This window comes from Dysidea avara, chromosome 1, assembly GCF_963678975.1.
Source record: "Dysidea avara chromosome 1, odDysAvar1.4, whole genome shotgun sequence".
Lineage (NCBI taxonomy): Eukaryota > Metazoa > Porifera > Demospongiae > Dictyoceratida > Dysideidae > Dysidea > Dysidea avara.
In genome coordinates this window covers 35,744,510-35,764,828 of record NC_089272.1, presented here as the reverse complement: position 1 = coordinate 35,764,828, position 20,319 = coordinate 35,744,510, and the positions used below count along the sequence as shown (strand labels likewise).

Sequence of the window (20,319 nt, the reverse complement as noted above, 5' to 3'; positions counted from 1 at the left end):
TAAACAAAGCCATACAAAGAATGTGTATTAAACTAAAGTATAATCTGTTTCCCATAATATAAGATGGGGTTTATACTAAAGTATAAGATAGTTAGTATAATGCAAGGCTATACTGAGATTATTTGTATAGTTTAAGCCATTAGATATACCATATTATATTCCTCTTTTTTCACAGTGAAAGTGTGTATGATCGTGTATCATACACCATATTTTGCATACAAACATGCATGCTGCATTATAAGTGAGTATATATACCATACCTTTTATGACTATGATCAGGATGTGGTAGTAAAATGATACTTCTGTCAAATGTTATTGGTTACAGTTTAATTAAACAAAGCATCAATTTCGTGAAGGAAGTGGTGTATGGGTAATGGAATTACTTTCTGCATGATATTATTGTGATGGTATGCTTTATACACCAAAACAGATAGTTTGTGGGAATTGTGATAAGAAGTGAGATGAAAATAAAATGTAAGTCTCAAATTTATCATAAATCACTTTGATGAACATGTACACACCACACATCAAGCACATGTTAAAGCAATGTTGTAGTGTCATGATCACTCTTGTGTGCCTTATTTTTTGTATAGTACTATATGAACACAATTTCTTAATTTGCAAAGAGAACTTCAAGCTCAACAAACAATTGAACTTAAGCAAAACAAATACTAGGTCATTTAAGCATTTTACTAAGTCAGCTGATTACAATAATTGATAATTAAAAGCAAAGATAATTCTTGGGGGGATAACCACAGAGTAATACATGCACAATTCATTGATCATGGCACCATAGCTAATTATGTTATTTCATAAGGCATATTTGTAGATTTCCATAGCTACTGAATATACAGTACTGTAGACCATGCAATCTAGGATGTGGAACTCTATAAAATCACATATGTCAATAAGATGCCATTTTTGATAGCAAAAATGTAAGTACTCTATGATAGGAAAATATTAAAATGCTAATGTGAAGTAATCATACTAGAAGAAAGAGTGTTGATAAAGTAAGTTACTATAGGTCACTGTGCAGTACTTGTGCCATGGCTGCTTAGCAACATAGGGACGGTTTTGAAATAGAATGCTCAATGCTTTTGCCCTCACTTTTCCCATAAAACTTCAGAAATCTGAAACTGTAGTAACTTTTTGTGTAATCACATCTGAGATTGTACATGGTCTATAGCACAGTTTGCACCTAGCCACTCTTGAGTCACTAAATAATATGCCATCACTATTATAGTACTCTAAGTATATTAACAACAACTATGTACAGTATTACTATAAGAGCACTTCATTACAATATGAATACAGTACAAGTTATGTATCAATATAGTCATATTCATCATGTCCTGCCTCTTTACGTTCATGTTCTAGATAAGTGTATGTTGTCGATCTAGGCACTTCATAGTCACTTGCAATTGGTTGCGGTGATGGTACCAATTTCTTTGCATCTAATGGTGTTTGATATAGGTCATCACTGTCATTCACAAATGCATTATCAGAGCCTGAATCACTGGTACAAGACAGGCTTGGAGAGTGTGATATTGACTTGTAACTTGGGTTTTGTTGTACAGACAGGTGAGAATTTCTATGAGCAGCTAATCTTTCCTCAAGCACAGTGTCTAGAAATTAATGAAATACTACATAACTGTTTTATAAACATGCATAGTTTAGTGATATCTAATAAGAACGTTGTGTTACCGTAACAGCTTGATGTGCCATTTCTAATAAATAGGTGCCCAGTTAATACAACAACTGCAAGAAAATTTATTTTATGCAATCAGTACAGAAGAAATGCCTGAAGTTCAAATTTAATCCTTTCTTTGGTCATGATGATTGCTACAGTATAATGTGTATATCATGTCCCTTGTTTAAGCACTCACTAGCTTAATTTTTCCTTACACTTGAATGTTTATCATCCATCATACATTGGTTAAAATTTACACACCACATCAAAAATAATATAGAGACCAGCCGATTATGTTTTTATTTTACCTATTAGACTTTTGAGCAGTGCTCAAAAAATTGCCTTTTATGCTCAAAATTATGCTCTGCCTCAGTTCCTATGTTTTGCTTATAAATGTGCACTTTATGGATAAATAATAAGTGGCTGAAGTAGAGATTGTAAATCTTTGTCTAGAGAAAAATCTACATACTCTAATAGAACAGTCAGCTGTCTGATTGTTCTATTAGAGTTACTGACTGTACTATTACAGTATAATTATTGCTCTTTTTCTGTGATATGTATTTTGACAAGCAAGGATTTATAGTATTGCACAAGTTTTCTGTCTATTATACTTAGTCTAGCATTATGCTCAATGCTTTCAGGCACCTATTATGCTTTAGACTATACAACAAGTTTGATACTGAAATTTGATTGGCTGAAAACGTGGTCTCTAAATCTCATAGAGCCACGGTCATGTCCAATAGAGACCACGCTCTGAGGCGATACGAAACACGATAATTACGCGCCTGTAACATTGGCAACGCATGGGCATTTAAATGGCTAGTAACAGCCGTACTGAATTAGAGGGAGGTGTAATGGGCTTGTTTGTACTAATCAACACTACATTACTTGCTTACAAGCAGCTGGCGAGGCACAACAACAGCAACAATGAGTTGTAGTCCACTCACTGAGTCCAGTACTTCGATACATAGCACGCGCCTGTAACATTGGCAACGCATGGGCGTTTAAACGGGTAGCAACAGCCACGCTGAGGTCCCGCCATGTCGGGAGGTGTAGAGGGCTTGTTTCTAGTAATTAGCCATACATTTCCTATTTACAAGCAGCTGTCAACTCAAGGTACAATAACGAGTTGTAGTCTAAATAAGTTAGACGTCAAGAACCACTGGGTTCTACGGGATTTAGAAAACCCTCAGGCCCTTAGTAGCGCCCTCGCTGCGCTCAGGCGCTACAGCCCAGGGCCTTCGAGTTTTCTAAATCCCGTAGAACCCTGGTTCTTGACGTCTAACTATTATCTAGATTATGCCATTCACATGTACACAATTTCACATGTACTGAATAGCTTAATAATAATAAAAAAATAATGCTATAAGCTACTAACCATACTGATATGGTTCATCATTGTCTTGATTGACAGTGCTTTCCATAATACACTTGCAAAGATTTTCTAAATCTGGTCCAATGAAATGGAAATGTCCACTGAGAACAGATTCCCTAAAAGAAAGTTATTCACTTATAAAAATCCAGTCACACATATATATATATATACTAGTGGACATTATGATACCTAATAGAAATTAAATGTCCATTAGTACACTGTATATCCGCAGCTGTAGTTGACATCTTTTGTTTTGCTACTTTTAATGCTTATGATCTCCATTAAAATTCTGAAGTTTTCCTTCTACTTACTGTATATATATATATATATGTTTGGAAAAACGATCCAAATCGCACATTAGAAGTTTCGAGATAAACGGTTTTAAAGAATTCAAGCCAGCATAACTCTCTAGGGATAGCAAGCACGCGTATGAAATTTACACTAAATATGCATCAATCTGTTACCTTTCAGACCACTTTCAGTACTTGTAGCTGCTTGTAGAGTTTCCCGCCAAACAAGATAGAAAATCTGAGCTGTTGGACGAGCGAAGTAGTATCACGAGTGCTCACAAAGGGATAGGGGGTGGAGGGTGTACGGTGGGGGGGTGGGCAAGGGTTAGACCTCAAAATGGAGACAGACCACAATTCGAGTCCAGAGACAAGATTACAGGGCTGTGCTGGCTTCTTAATGGTTGAAATGTAGCAAAATCTACAGAACAAACGTCTGGCCAACATTGTCAGGTTGTCCAGCAGTAAACCACTGATTCTTGCCAAGCCAGGTCCTTCACAAGGCCTAAAACCGCCATTCGAGCTCTACACACACCCCAGAAAGACGTATGTTGAAACCAGCCTCGAGTAGTTTGAGTGGTGCGGAGTGTCAAAACTACTCAGTGGCGGATCTAGATGGGTTTCTGGGGTTTCGATAGAAACCCCCTTTCAAATTTAGCTCAGTGGCAGTCTTGTACCGACAATTTGTCATAGCAAACAACTATATACCACTGTATTTTAGTAGCATGCATGCAGTTACACTTAACTACCACCATTTATAGCTATTAAATCCTCAGCAACACTTCACTTTTCATCTCCCACTGCGTTAAAAACGATCGAGATACTCTAATAGAGCAGTCATGTCACTACTCTAATAGAACAATCAAAACTACAGCTTGCAGTCACCATATTTGCCCTATTGTTAGCTATAGTATTTACAGTTTAAAGCATTGGATTTATTGCGATTGGTAACTAAAAATAGCCTAAAATCTGATCTCAGAGCTTCTAAAATCTCAAAAATTTCTGGAGAAATGTCATCAGATGCCTTCTTCAGCTACACCAACTTTCAGAAACCCCCTTTTAAAAATCCTAGATCCACCACTGCTACTAGTACAATAGTGTAGCTATCCACTGGTGGTGTTAGTTTGATTTTGCCTCATGTGCGATTTGGATCGGTTTTGTAAAATCTGGTCACTCATATATATACATCTGCAGGTGTAGGCAGACTCCCTTGTTTTACTACTTTTATGCTTATCAAAATTAAAACTCTTTCTACTTGCTTGTTTACCTTTTGTAACAATTATGGATGGAGAACGAGCACATACCACATCAAATTAAGGATGGTGTCATATTAATTTAAAGTTGTTCTTTTTTGTCTGAACAAATCCCAACAATCAATTACCAAAATGTGAAGTAGCCATTATATTTAGTTTTAAGTTTTTTTCAGCCCACTATACAGTGTTATAAATGAAGAACATGATGAGAAGTGCCTCTGCATTCAATCCAGTCACTATACAGATGCTTTTTGTTACAAATGTAAGGAAGCCATCACATTCTAGATACCACAAATCAACACATTGCTCTTTCAGCTAGAAGAAATGGGATAGAAAGGAGGACAAAGATAAGCCAGCAGATGATGTGTACATTGTGTGTGCTGCAGAAGGCACCTGTTAGGCTTAAGTGATGTCTGACAGTAAAAAATTCAACCCTGTAGCCGTAGTTAATGACACTCTTGCCTGAAGGAATCAGGCAGACAGGTAGGTGGGCAGGCAGGCAAGGCAGGGCAGGCAAGGCAGGAAGGCAAGGCAGGCAGGCAGGCAGGCAAGGCAGACAGGGTGGCAGGCAAGGCAGGCAGGCAGGCAAGGCAGGCCAGGCAGGCAGGCAAGGCAGGCAGGCAGGCAGGCAAGGCAAGGCAGGAAGGCAAGGCAGGCAGGCAAGGCAGGCAAGGCAGGCAGGCAGGCAAGGCAGGCAGGCAGGCCAGGCAAGGCAGGCAGGCAGGCAAGGCGGGCAAGGCAGGAAGCTTCATTGTATGAATGGTTTCCCTTCTCAGTATGAGGAAAATGCATATTGGAGGTGATTTATAATGTTCATTTGATCATTCTTGCCTACATTGTATCTGTGAATATAGAGTATTAGTTGAAAAGAAGCTAGCACACTATGCACGGTACTTGTCCAACAGCAATGTATCGACTGTTACAAGCATATTATAATCAAGAATGATAGTTCTCTAACACTGCTGCTGTTGATTAGATAAGGTATTCAGAGTTGCAAAAGAACTAGATTCAGGTTTTATCGAAATTGATTACAAATACTGTAAGTATTGTGTTTATTTTACAGCTCCTCCTGACAACTGAGAAATGGTGTAAGAAAGCAATTTGTCAAAGAATGAACATTGCTAAATTGAATGAGTGTGACAATGCTATTAGTTAGATTTACAGCACTACAATTTGTTTTGAATTTTGCAAACAATAATGAGCACATAACTAACTTTCCAATTATTATCTCAATTTCTGTCACTGATAGTTTGTGTACTCGATAAGCATAAAATGTAGATATATCCCAGCTCCAAGCAGTTTCTTTTAAATTATTATGAGCAGTCCTGTATCCAGTGATTTTATCTGAGTGAACTTGTAGCAAATAAGTAGCTGGCTTGATTGCTTCATTGGTGCTCTTAACTAGCTGGACCAAATAACGCTCTAAGAAACAAACAAATAGACACATTATACTGTATAAAATAGTATGAACCATAGCTACAATGTATATTGCACTTATACACCCTGATTACGAAGTCAAAGGATATTTACTGTTAATAACCCCAAGACAAAACACTGAAATAGATGATACAGTAATATAGCATGCCTCAAAATTAATGCACACTATTATATATTATACAAAACACTAACACACCATACACACATAAACTAACAGAACTCATGCATAATTTGCCATAGTTTGGCATAGTAGAGTTGTTTGTAGGCCTCCTCTAGCAACTGACATTGGATGATCAATTGTGGGACTTACTGTAGTATATACATATTACTATATTCCTAGAACTTGTCCGTTCATATCAACAAATATACTAGGATCAATGTTAACTGCTGCTATCCATCATTGAAGTCATGAAGTGTGTCTATAAAATGAATCCAGAGGGTGGACTCTCACTGGCTTGGGTGATTGGTAACCCAGTGAACAAGGCTATTAGGCTTGGATGATCAATTGTACTGCCATTTGTCGTGGGCTATTAGTCTGCAAGTAGGCATAAAACGCATTATAGTGCCATGTTCCTTAAACCACAGGTGAGTATATACTTATTATACCCAGCTGCAGGTAGGTATTCATATACTTAGCTGTGGTTTGAGGTCTGCATGCCTAAACATACACCTGGTGGCTCATTATATATAGTTTCATATGATCCTGGCATATATCATTATACCAATTTGAAATCGTGGAAAGTTTCAACAAAGAGTTACAATCCAAAGTGTAACAACATTACACTTGCATCTCCTGTACTAAAACTGTGTTACAGCACACAGAAAGTTGCAACTGAAGTTGACATGGTAATAGAAATCGCTTATGTTTTTTGTCAAAATCCTAATAGAACACACACCTAAACACCACCTTATGAAGCTCCCCAACCACAAAAGAAGCCTTAGAAGTTAATTTGGAAGAAGTATAGATCCACTGGAAAATATGAAGTGAAAAGGAACCAATAAAAGTACTTTTAGTTACTACCATATCCTTTGAGTCCAAATAGAGATCTCTGTGTGTTTAAAATGTTGGTTTGTTTGACTCTTGTTTCTTTACTTTTTTCAGCGATCTCTATTCCCATGCTAAAATTATTTTAACACTGGTATTAATTTTACATAATTGTATAGTGTACTGATGGTCCACTAACAGCTATCCTTTACTGCTGGCTAAACTACTTTGAAATACAGTAATTATAAAAATTTATTATTATGGTATAGGTACTGTAGTAATCTATAAAATTGAAAATCGTGAACAAAATAATCTGTTCTTAGACTACAACAAGTTTGATGCTGAAATTTGATTAACTGAAAACATAGTCTCTAAATCCCATAGTGCCACATTCATGTCCTACAGAGACCATGTTCTGAGGCAATAAGAAACATGGCAATTACGTACCTGTAATATTGGCAACACATGGGAATTTAAATGGATAGTAACAGCCATGTTTAATTAGAGGGAGGTGTAGAGGGCTTGTTTCTACTAATTGTTGATATGTTTCTTGTTTACAAGCAGCTGTTAAGGTACAATAATGATAAATATAAAGTTAGACATCAAGAGCCAGGGTTCTATGAGATTAAAAACCCTCAGGGGCTTTGAATTTTTGTAAATCCCATAGATTATTATTTATATACTGTTACCATTCTACTAGATAACTGGCAGTCCCCAGTTGTAAAATTTATGAAATTTTCAATGTTAAAAGAGGTGATAGAAGATTTTAAGTTGTTAATGACAGCATAATGTTGCAGACATCAAGAATGTACATGAATGCTAGAGCTACAGTTTCATTAAATGAGATTTGTACGTATAGCTAGTCACTTTTACTGTATCTAGAATGAAGTTACATAATAATGTGTGTGTGACCAGACCTGTGAAATCAGAGCATGTGGGCATATAAAATTTGTCTACCTTTTCAAACTTCATCGTTCATAACTTTTTGTGCCATTATTATGGTAAATTTAAACATTAAAGTAAGTTACAGAATACACATATTTTATTCCATGTACTGTGATATGACCAGTAGTAAGAAAGGATGTAGTATGTGCCCATATGCCCTGTTTTTGCAGGCCTGCATGGTCACAAATTTTGTTATCATAGTTCATCAAAGATGTACAATAAGTCATGCTTAATTAAGTGCTTATACAATAGGTTGAGTGCAGAGAGAATTTGAGTCCTATAGTAGACATTGTGGCTTTTTAGATACTTGCTCAGGGACTAGTCTAGGTGATTGCAGGTTGACTAGTGGTAGTAGGGATCAAGTTACTACTTGCATCCACACAAATGCAGTGCAGGTCTTCAACTTCATGATGTGTCATGACTATACCTGTTGTGTAGACTTCCCAGAATTCTTGCAGTGGAATGAAGGCATCAGATTACACTGGCTGAAATTGATCCATGTAGCTATAGATATTTAATTTATAATATTTCAGATTCCCTAACTAAACAATGTCTATGACTTTGACTGAGCCTTACACTAAGCCATCATGAGGCAAAATATTCAATTACAGTAAATACCAAGTTGTTTTTTTGCAATTGTTGGTAATATATATTAAGAGAAAATCATATATGTTTTGTTATTGTACTATATAAATAATTGAATTCATTAAAGAATACATCAAAGAAATACCATATAGTATATTACTGCTCACTTGATTTTATTATATGTGATAATTTTTCCATCCATGTTGTCAAACTGGTATGTGATTTAAAAGATAGCCAAAGTGAATGTGATGAGAATACCACAGCTAAGATGTGAGGTTTTCCAGATAAGTGAATTTTCCTCAAAATTATCATGTCATTTAATGGCTCACAAATAACATTCTTGTTCTCTGGTGATGTCATCCATTGTTCCTCAGTTTTGTAATACTTTAATGTGGAATTCTCTGGAATGCTTTCACTTTTAAATACTAACCATCCTTTTCTCCATTTCTAACAATCAAAATAGGCACATTATGCTAGCACATACACAATTGCTTTACTATTGCTCATAGACTAATATAAAATGGAGGGTCACTGTGGCCACTATGACAACACATATACCATAAATAAAGGCTTTTCATCTTGTGATATACATAAGCACCCACATATACTGAAACAATAAACAATACTTTATGGCTAGCTGAACAAATAAATAATAATGAATAGTTATAAACAAAGTATGGAATCAATACCTCAGATGAGTTATTACCTAGCCCGAGGACATTCTGCTAAGCGTAAGTCAGTCTTGTGTAAGTGGGAGATGTATGAAGACTATAGTGTATGTTTATGATATTCTATTATAAGACAAATGCTACCTAGTAGCTTGTAGCATTTCTGGATTCTCAACTTTGGTTAGTCATACACTCTACAGTGCTTTTGTGGTATTTATAGTTATTGACTAAATAGTTTGAGATTGCAGAACAATTACATTTATTGCATGCTTTAAATACGAGGTACAAGTTAAGAGGATTCAGATTTTTAAATCTCTGAGGCATATATATGCCTCAAAATGCCATGGCAACTATAGCTACATGTATAGTTGTGTGTTAGTAGATAATAGTACTGTTCACCACTGAATCTTACCACTGCAGAAATCTCAAAAAGCAACTGCAAAAGGTTTAAGAGTTTGATATAGCTACTGTTCCTGGATGGCAAGTTTGCAGCAATGGAGGGTAACATTAAAAGTTATATGCTAAGCATTTAATTGGCTTGAAATACTATACTTCACATTCCTGCTATGGCTATAGCATGTGCAACTACATGCAAGTGTAGTTTTTGCGTGCATTGATGACTACAGTCTAGCTACAGTATAGCTAGCTAAGCAACAGTATAGCTAGCTAAGCATGCCTTATTTCCACACAGCTAGATAGTTCCAACAATCAGTATTCAGTAGCTAACCATGGTACACGAACTCATCAAATACATAGCTAGCTACCACTGTTTCAATTATCATTTTCATCAGCTCTGCAGGTAGCTAGTCCTGGTGGGTAACTACTGTAGTGGCACGTAAGTTATAACTTCTTCGTTATAGTACACTGTACTGTGAGCTAGTTATCCATATAGCGTAGCTAACTTTGTTAGCTAGCTACTAACCTTCAGTTTCTTGTCTGCCTTGGATTTAGGCTTTTTATCATCAAACCATACTTTACGCAGTCTCAGGTAATCACACATTGATTTTGTCGCTGCTTCTGCTTCCTTAGTTTTGTCATGTGCTTTAGCCATACTGTAAGCTACAGTTGGTAAGCAATGACGCGAAAACGGATCGCACCGGATTAGCACTTATGTCCCTGCTAATTATAAACAACAGTAATAACCGGTTTCTTTTAATGACGCACGCTAAATATGACTGTTCCGTCCCATATCCGTATACGCGTATGAGCAGCATAAATATTTTTCGAAGCGCTAACACACTGCATGCACTTTCATATTCTCAAATTTTCTCCTTAGAGGTTTGGAGAAACCTCTGAATTCCAAATCCCAGGAGAAGGGTAGGTTTTTTTCGTAGGCCACCAAAATTCTGCATTTCCTATTTTTTCTTGGAAATGTGTAAATATGAAAAACAACAACAACATGGTACATACATTATCTAACTACTTATACTATAAACTACTACAACTACAGACTAAACCTATAACTAAGAGAAAAGGGGATTGTCATCAACATCAGTACCCTGAAGTGCCCAATACCTCAGGATCATTTTGGCATATAACGCAACAGAAAGTTGTTTGAGCAGGTTCTTTCTTGCTAGTGTAGGAGGAACACCATTACGGGGGGTGGTAAGGTCAGCAATTGTTCATAAAGTCTTTAAAGCAAAAGGTGTCCAGACTCCAAAACTTTTCACCACTAAGAGAATGAAATCAGATCCCACCTTCTCTACAGCTGCCAAATGCTTCTCATCATTGGCCAACTCTTGGTCATTTCCTGTTTTTGGGATTTCTGAATTTTACGGAGAAAGATGAACTGAAATGCTAATTGCTAAATGAGCACTCATCTTATGCTTCAGCTGAAAGTTCATAGATGATTTTGGCCTACTACCTACATGTAACTACAAGGGCAGATTTAGGGGGATGCAAAAGTGCTGAAACACCCATCCCTGAAATTTTACTGTGTGCTAGCTAGGGAGCCAGTGAAAGCTACAGTACTGGTGCAATTGCATCTTACACTGTAAGTATACATGGGCAAGAAAGAACAAGAAGGAAAGAGATATTTTCTAGGAATCAAAGTTATATTTCAGAGATAAAACCACTAAAAAGCTGCTAAACATCAAAATACTCTAATAGAACAGTCAACTACTTTAATAGAATATCACTCATTAAAACTACAAGATATACAAATACCAGTGTGTTTACTGAAACTGAACTTCTCTTTTTTGACCTGTGTAGTGTGTACTACTATCCCGCCAATGTGCCAAACATCCTGCCATACCAATCACTCAAAAGCTAAAATTCTATACATTTTAATATAATATATACCATTGAATCACATGACATCAATTCTATTTGAAACATTAGTGTGTGAATAACTTCTTTTAATAGAATATCTAATAGTTAGTGGTAGTTAGTGGTACAAACTTGTTACTTGGGTTGAAATACTTTAGTTGCAACTATAAAGCATTAATTCTAGTGAAATTTAAACATCTTTATAAGCTGCAGCTACAGCATCTGGTGGATGTACCCTTTACTTGATCAAGCTTCACATTTTCCTTTTAAAATAACTTTAAAGCAACTACTGTATACATACCTCCTACTTGTATGTTGCAATTAAAAGTATGTATTACCACCCCAAAAACACCTTCGCTGTAAAAAAGGCGCGCCCAAGAAACTACAAGTACCTGGAACCCAATGTAAAAAAGAAAAAGAAAAATCAGCTTAGCTGAAGTGAAAAGTAACTGGTAACTTAAAGAGCTGATATCTGAAGCGGCCAAGAATACAATTACTAAAGTTTAATTCCTTGTAAGAACACCTCGGCTATAAAACAGGTGTATACATGAAAGTAACTGGCAACTGAAATGGCTGATATCTGAAGCGGCCAAGAATGAATGGTCATATACAACTAATTCAAAAATTTAACACTAAACCTTTATAATTCAGCTGTGTTCTATATTCACTCTTGCTGCATCATAAAGTAATTTCTTTTAACTCTAATTGGCTGGTAATTTGGCCGCCTTTTTTAATAGTCAGTATAATAGAGCAAAAAAAGGCGGCCAAATTACCAGCCAATTAGAGTTAAAAGAAATTACTTTACGATGCAGCAAGAGTGAATATAGAACACAGCTGAATTATAAAGGTTTAGTGTTAAATTTTTGAATTAGTTGTATATATATGACCATTCATTCTTGGCCGCTTCAGATATCAGCCATTTCAGTTGCCAGTTACTTTCATGTATACACCTGTTTTATAGCCAAGGTGTTCTTGCAAGGAATTAAACTTTAGTAATTGTATTCTTAGCCGCTTCAGATATCAGCTCTTTAAGTTACCAGTTACTTTTCACTTCAGCTAAGCTGATTTTTCTTTTTGTTTTTTACATTGGGTTCCAGGTACTTGTAGTTTCTTGGGCGTGCCTTTTTTACAACGAAGGTGTTTTTGGGGTGGATATCACTCATTTTTGTCAGTGATAGACTCTACATTTGGTTTAAAAGGTAATTTTTTTGGAAATGAGCAATTAACATTAATGCAGAATATTATCTTGGAGAGTCAGTAAAATCCATACATAATAATGACCGTAAATTCGGAAGTATGAATTTACGGTGTAGTATGACTGTTCTATTAGAGTAAATTTATCTTTACTGCCTGCACGTCATGAATATATCTCATATCTGTGCATGCTAAATGCTTCAGAAACCTAATTAAACTTGCAAGTGCCTAATTAGTTCACAGTTGCTACACAGCTATAAATACATTTGTAATTGTTATCATCATAATCATTTATCATGTTATAACCATTTTTTAATATTTTGGTCACAACTTCAGGATTAGAGCAGCAGAGAAAGGAATAGAGGACTCAACCATCAAGACTTGTATATGGGAGATGGAACAGTATTGCGATGGACAATGCCGGTACTAACCCCTCAAGGGTGTTGCAGTACAGTATAGATGGAAGACCAGAGCCTCGATCGTCACCTTTTGACTGTGGTCACAACTTCAGGATTGGAGCAGCAGAGAAAGGAATGGAGAACTCAATCATCAAGACTCGGGGAGATGGAATAGTATTGCCATGGACAATGCCAGCACTAACCCCTCAAGGATGTCACAGTGCAGTATCGATACAACCACTCCAACCAGTGCATAAGACCAGAGCTCGATCATCACCTTTTGACTGAAATTTTTATACTTGATGAAGCAATTAAAACAAAAAAGTTGTAGTACTTGTACTTTCCTGAGGGAACATGTCCCCAGAGTCCCAGACTCCCTTGCCTGTTCAGCAGAATAATAGGATTGAGCCTTACTACCACTTTCACCTTTATTCTTGGCCCGGATGTACATATCAGCAACATAATACAGTAGCTGTAGATAATGCTAGTTAATGCCCCTAGGCAGAGCTATAGGAGTGGAAATTTTTCCCTACTATCATACTATTTCTTCTCGCAGTTCTTTGCCTGACCATCATCAACTGCTGTCCATCATCAACTGCTGTCCATCAACTGCTGTCAAAACATTAGTCTCGTCCCCCAGACCCTTCCTCAAGCATGCTTATCACACAAAAATAACTTAGTTTAGCAGTGCACAAACAATTATTCATTGACAGCTTATACTACACTTACCGCATTGTTGAACCATGTATACCACCAGAATCCACCAGATTGACAACTAACACGTGATCTATTTAGGGGAAATCTCGTGGAAAGTCCCTGACACTCATGATGCATGGTTTTAAATTGAATGGTTTAAGAATGTAACTGGATGGTGAAGCGTACTTTAATCGGCTCGACTTTACTGAGAAACTCGAGCCCCTCGTGAAAAACTACATCGCTTGAGCAACGCTTGAAAAAGTAAGAATCAAGAATACTGAGGGACTCTATGATATATGCCGGTCTTGAATGCTAACGAAACGAGGAGTGAAGTTTGTGCAACGTGTCACATCGCCATACACTGATTCACCGTGTTTGTGCGATAGGGTTTTTGGACCTGTCCACCAGATGTTGAAAGGAAATTCATTCCACCACATGTTGAAAGGAAATTCATTCCAACTTGTGAAGTTATTGGTATACTCATTGTTGGGGTCCATGGGGACATTGATGATCATTTACCAGTCAGCTGTAAGTAATGTCACAACAGAAGGAAAGGAACTATTTCCATACTCCTATGGCATACTGATTTTCCGGGTCAGTTTATGTACACCCAACCACAGAAATGTAGAACTTTGGTTGCAGGTGGAAAATAAACACCTTTTTACTCAGTTACAAGAGATTCACCCAGCTGGGATAAAATGTTGAAGTGAATGTCATTAGTACCTACTTGTCGTTCATCAGGTATTGCATGGACAATTCCAAGTGTCCAGATTATGCAGTTGTCCTCATGTTCAAGTTTACACGTTTAGGTAAGTTCCACAACATCCTATAATCTATTACTATATCAGTGTGGAATAATGCTTATATAATATTTTTCATATTCCAGGCTTTAGGTATGTGTATTGTATTTAACACCTGCTTGTTGGTTTTTGCAGGCCATCTGGTCATACTGGTTTATCCACTAGCAGTTGAATGTGATCATGGTACATATGTGACTGAATTTGACAAAACCCGGCTTCGACGCACAAAACTTCGTTAGGAGATATGGCGATTTTAAGTAATCATTGTGTAATAACTTCCCAGTGCCTACAGCTGTGCAAGCAAAATTTGCACCAAGTATGCATCTATTTACTAGCTATCACTGAGTGGGTGTATACATTTCTGATACCCAAAATTAGCTCTGTTTTGGGCAGCTTTTCTCGAGTGGGTAATAATATCACAGGTGATAGTAATAGGGTGGGAGGGTGGGGGTGGATGGTGGTCTTAATATACGGGTATAAAATGGAGTAAGAAGACGATTGGAATCCAGAGGCCAAGTTTGGGCTCCCCATGGCCCTCAAATCACTCCAAATTGACCGAGAACACTATTGGTGAGCTCTCTGTGAAGTCCCAGCTCACTACACACCATTATCACAAAGCCATGGCCATCCAATGGCGCCAATCTCCCACTCGTGGCTTTGACAGGGTCGGAAGAAAGCTGCCACAGAAACCAGACTTGCCAGTCCTGAAGGAAGTACAGTGTGGAATGTGATAGTGTATTAGGCCAGCAATCCATTTCTGGTAAAAACGTAAGTTTGATTTTGTGTGTGTGGAAGCCTTGTTATGTGAAATCCGGTCACATATGTAAGTTGAGACCATGCAGGAACAAAGATACAGGTGTCATGAATTTCAGGTCAGTTGACATTCAGAGGAATTGTATTATTGCAATTGTTCTTTTTGTAGTTATCAATTATCAGTGACCAGTTTGTGATAGCGTACTTTTGTTTGACTAATGACCAAATGTTCTGGTTTACATGCTTACCCAACAGTTATGTTACTCACTTAATCTGCATATGGGATATATATTTTTAGTTCATTTTGATTATTCATCCTTTATTGATACAGCCTGGCATATTGATTTTTTGCACATTCTCTTTTTAATTCAGTGCCTGCTGGATTGTTTCGTCAGATATCGAAACAGGTGTCTTTGGTGTTGCGGCCGATGTTCCAGGTCAGTTTGCATGTGTGTTTAATTTAAGGTTGACTTCAGTGCCTGCTTATTCTTTTACAGATCTCGGTATTGAGTGTCATGAATTTCAGGTCAGTTGACGTACAGAATTGTATTATTGCAATTGTTGTTTTTGCAGTTATCAATTATCACTGTATACTAGTGATGTGAATTTGCAGGTCAGTCTACTCAGATGTATCAGGCATAGTGTTGATGGGTTCGAACAAGTATCCAGTGTAGACTGTAGTGGCATCAAGGGTGTTAATTTCCAGGTCAGTTTACATGTTGTGATGTTAGTGATTTTTCCTAGTACCCAGATATTAAGTGTATTGTATTTAATGCCCACCTGTTATGTTTTAAATTATGGTATATCAGTGTAGACAGTGCAACAGTAAGCCTTCTGTGTTGTAGTAACTATTTGTTTCATAATATTATGCTGTTGTCCCGGAATGGCACAATTTTTGGGCAACCAGTGTGAAGTCCAGTGGTACAAACATTGTATTATGACCAAGTTGTGATATCGTACTTTTGTTTGACTAATGTCCTAGTGTTCTGGTTTGACTAATGTCCTAATGTTCTGGTTTAACATGCTTACCCAACAGTTATGTTATTCATTCACTTAGCCTGGGATATAATTTTTGTTTATTTTGATTATCCATGCTATTATTGACACAGCCCGGCATATTGATTTTTTGTACATTCTCTTTTGATTCAGTGCCTGCTGGATTGTGTCATCAGATATCGAAACAAGTGTTTTTGGTGTTGCGACCGATGTTCCAGGTCAGTTGCATGAGTGTTTAATTTAAGGTTAACTTCAGTGCCTGCTTATTCTTTTACAGGTCTCAGTATCGTCATGCTGACATACAAGAAATCATCACTATTGTTGGAACTATTTTTAGTCAAGTCTTGATGTGATGTTAATTAACGTTGTTACACATTGTTGTATGTTTACCATATGGCAAGAAATTATCATGGCCATCATGAAATTTGAATATTGCGTAAGTTGTGTGGACCAACCCCAACTCATACATGGTCACTGGCAAACCACGAACCACATTCGAGCCACAACACCACCAACCACATTTGAGCAATCCATTACAAAATTTTGTTGCACCATTTGTGTGTGCATAATACTTAATGAAAGCCACAACACAAGCTACATGGTACACACTACATAGAGGTGGTAACCCCTAAAGGCTTGTTACCTTTTGTATTCACCTTATCGGCCTTTGTGGTTAATCTATTAAAAAGTACATGTAAATAGAGAATTGAAGAGTATGCTTAAAGCACCTTCGCTAGTGATTTTGTTCTTCAAACCATAAGACAACTGGCGATTTATAAACGCTCGCATGGGGTGTGGTACTAAATGGAATTTAAAAGATTTCTGCTTAAAACGCCATCCCTAGGGAACTTACGGTTCAGCATGCTGTCACAACTTGTTTATCAGGCATTAGAGTTTGTGTCCACGTCGTGTCTTTAAAAGTTATTGTAGGGATTAGAGGTTGATTGAAGAAAATACGCGTATAGGCAAACCAGGATTGAATAATGTCAGTGCTAGATGGACTATACAAACACGGCTATGTTGACTGGTTGACTGGTATAACGTGACAGTAGTTGTAACATAAGGTAGAGAAATAAAGTGAAATACGCCTATTTTTTTTATTTTGCGATGGTTACTTTTTTTATTTTAGCGAGGTCGCAAGAAAACTATGATGATGATAACGACTCCTAAAGATTTTTTATCACGTAACGCAATGCAAATCTATTGAGAGATGTTGCGTAATTTAGGACTAATATTGCGAAACCGGCCCTACACGTAAACAGTAGTGGCCGCGCGTGTTTTAATTGGGCGTGCGCTTTGTAGTTTCTTGGCCGCGCGACTCACTACCGTGAGTCTTGATCTTGATTTAGGTGTATTATAAAGTTATCAACATTTAATTTACTGGCAAAAGTATACCATCACCTAATTCCAACTACCAAAGAAATTACTCTTTAGGCCCCTATTCGATGATTATTAGTTTCTCATCCAGCCTTTCTAATTATTATGATGCGGGCGGGAGGGTATTACCATTATACCATTATTTTATAATATTAACACACTGATGTACAGACCTTTTCCAAATTGTCTTTTTTTTCTTACTACAAACATTTCCTTCACTACTTTTCATGATCGCCGACTGTTTTTCGACAGTCAGCTGAAAGCCTGCTTTGATGAAGTCGATAGAGCACGATTGCAACTGGCACTGCAGCAATTTGCTAAGGAAAACAACAGTTCTCCTGGTGATATATAGCGCATTGTAGCGTTCATCAACAAAAATTATAACAGTTTGGTATCACGTGTTCTTCTGAGCATGCGCAGAGTAAATAATGGCTTACCATGCGGAAGCTTAAGAAGGATGAGGGCGGTGGATGAGAAACTAATAATCACCAAATAGGGGCCTTACAATAACTACAGTGTGAACATAGAATATTCTTTATCATGGTTTCATCTTTTAGTGTTATTACTCATTAGCATCGATAATCAAACAATACAGCTTGCGGAGGTTGCATAGGCCCCTTGGAATTCAACTTTGAACTCTGCAATATTTATGTTGTGCTCTTTAAATGACAGCTGTAGTATTATGCCATTGCCAGCTAGAAAATATTAGAATATTTAGTTTAAAGTGGCTTACAATGCTTATGTTTATTCAATAAAATTCAGTCAAAATTATTACTAAATTCAATCTTGGTAGGCTAAATTTGAAAACTTTTCCTGTGGGGTTCATGTCCCAGACCCCTCTGAAAAAAGCATGCATGTGAGTGTACTTCGCACACTGCATGTACTAGCTACACCAGTTGTACCAGTTGCTACTTTTCTTAATTTACATATAGATTCCCCTAGCTTAGCACCCCCTTGGGAAATCCTAGATCTGCCCCTGTAGCTCAATTGATGTAGCCAATGCCAACAAAGGACCATGGCTGGAAGGCTCAGTCCATAAGACTAAAACTTCCATTAACCAGTTCGATGTCTGACTGTCAATATATTGGTGAATGCTACCCGAAATAGTAAGTTGTACATTATAGCTACCCCTGACACTTTTCCATGTGCACAAGTCTTCTCAGTTTTCACTTTAAAGGTGTACTCTCTGGCACACAGAGACATCATGTATAGTATTATAATACCCTGTACTCTGCAGTGTAGTAAATCTGTGATTAGACTAGCGATCATCAATCTGTAGTATTATGGTAGCTACTATTTTTAATACTACATTAGAAAGAAGATATTAATATTGCTATAGTTACGGATACTAGTAAACCATTATACTATAGTTGCTACCTAATCAGTAAGATTTATTTATCCATGAAAATTGCTGGGTGTGATTATCATCTCAACTAGGTAGAGCTATAATTGCCGTGGAACTGGTTTCACTCTGTATAAACTGTAACAAAGAACATAATATGTCTTCTAGTTGTACATGATACCATTACAGTACATAATGAACATAAGATTACGTATGTACCAACCTATTAAAAACTCCACAACTTGAATTGTTGCTTGCTGCCATTGCTGACTAATTTGTAAACAGGTCACTAATTGAAAGCACACTGTATATCAAAAGTTAAGCAACATTGTGAAATAGTAGCACGTTATGTTGTTCCATTATCAACTGTAAATAGAAACTGCTGGACATAGTCCTCCTGCAACCATAAATAAGTGCATGATTACAATCGTGTAGCTAATATTTGTCAAGTTGAATTTGTATGGTTATTAGTTTTTGGCTATGATACATTTGCAGGAAAGGGTAAAAATTAACTGAATCCATTAATACACTGTATTTTTATAATATCTTCTGCTTTATGAGTATACCAAGGAAATATGAATATTGGCACTTGTACAGTTGCACACATACACATTAATATTGATTTGCACAGAAGTCATATTGCAATGTATGTGGTGTATAAAAACAGTTAGGTATGACAACAATTTGCTTATGCAGTTCAAAATCTCATCATGATGTAGTTTCTCTTACCATGTGTTACTTTTGCCATTTTCATGTAGTTAGAGACTATATATATTTAGTACAAGACTACATAACTTGCCATTGTTTCTAGCTACTGTAATAATGTGCAGATATTCCATTCATATGAAAAAGTTATACGACTTAGGTCTGTTGTGTCATGTATGTGATAGTATCCTTGTTCCCATTTGCTTAGTTTTTGGGTGCATTAGCATGTTACAAACAGTATCTTGAGTATGATCTTCACAAGCAACTCAGTGTTATTTTGAATAGTAACATAACACACTTTGTCTGCTACAGAATAGAGCAAAATGCCACCAGGAATGTTTTGTGATGTTATTATTGGCATTGTTGACATGCAGATTGAATTATAATGAGTATTTTGTAAAACCTGATAATGATGAGAATGTTCATCACACTCTCCAGTACTATGTCAACAACTCTGATAAATATTTCACCTCTCATACTCAAATTCAAGTCAACATCACCTCAGTACTGACTTGTTACTATGAAATGTTACTGACATTTCGTTCATCGGCATGAACCCTTGTCA

The 20,319-nt window shown here is 36.8% G+C and overlaps 2 protein-coding genes and 1 long non-coding RNA gene across 6 annotated transcripts; 2 read left to right on the top strand and 1 right to left on the bottom strand.

The window, feature by feature from the left end:
- Nucleotides 1–1,233: 1,233 nt before the first annotated feature.
- On the bottom strand, nt 1,234–10,343 carry LOC136263259 (uncharacterized). The gene is made up of 5 exons (XM_066057773.1): nt 10,148–10,343; nt 8,725–9,004; nt 5,820–6,027; nt 3,069–3,181; nt 1,234–1,625 (listed from the first exon to the last, which is right to left on the bottom strand). Exons 1-5 carry the CDS (start codon nt 10,274–10,276, stop codon nt 1,321–1,323), a joined length of 1,035 nt encoding a protein of 344 aa, XP_065913845.1. The 5' UTR covers nt 10,277–10,343; the 3' UTR covers nt 1,234–1,320.
- A 3,334-nt stretch (nt 10,344–13,677) lies between these two features.
- On the top strand, nt 13,678–15,016 carry LOC136263293 (uncharacterized). Its single transcript, XR_010704543.1, has 3 exons — nt 13,678–14,375; nt 14,424–14,590; nt 14,717–15,016. It is a non-coding gene; the product is annotated as an uncharacterized lncRNA (long non-coding RNA).
- Nucleotides 15,017–15,029: 13 nt separating this feature from the next.
- Nucleotides 15,030–16,754, top strand: LOC136263268 (uncharacterized). Of its 4 annotated transcripts, none has more exons than XM_066057781.1 (6): nt 15,030–15,453; nt 15,707–15,771; nt 15,832–15,860; nt 15,948–16,040; nt 16,484–16,548; nt 16,608–16,754. In XM_066057781.1, the coding sequence occupies exons 1-6, from the start codon at nt 15,443–15,445 to the stop codon at nt 16,681–16,683; spliced, it is 339 nt and encodes a 112-aa protein (XP_065913853.1). In that variant the 5' UTR covers nt 15,030–15,442; the 3' UTR covers nt 16,684–16,754. The 4 variants fall into 4 exon arrangements, with proteins under 4 accessions (XP_065913853.1, XP_065913861.1, XP_065913870.1 ...); XM_066057789.1 differs by having other exon boundaries at nt 15,034–15,453; nt 15,908–16,040; XM_066057798.1 differs by having other exon boundaries at nt 15,034–15,453; nt 15,504–15,771; nt 15,908–16,040.
- Nucleotides 16,755–20,319: the final 3,565 nt, after the last annotated feature.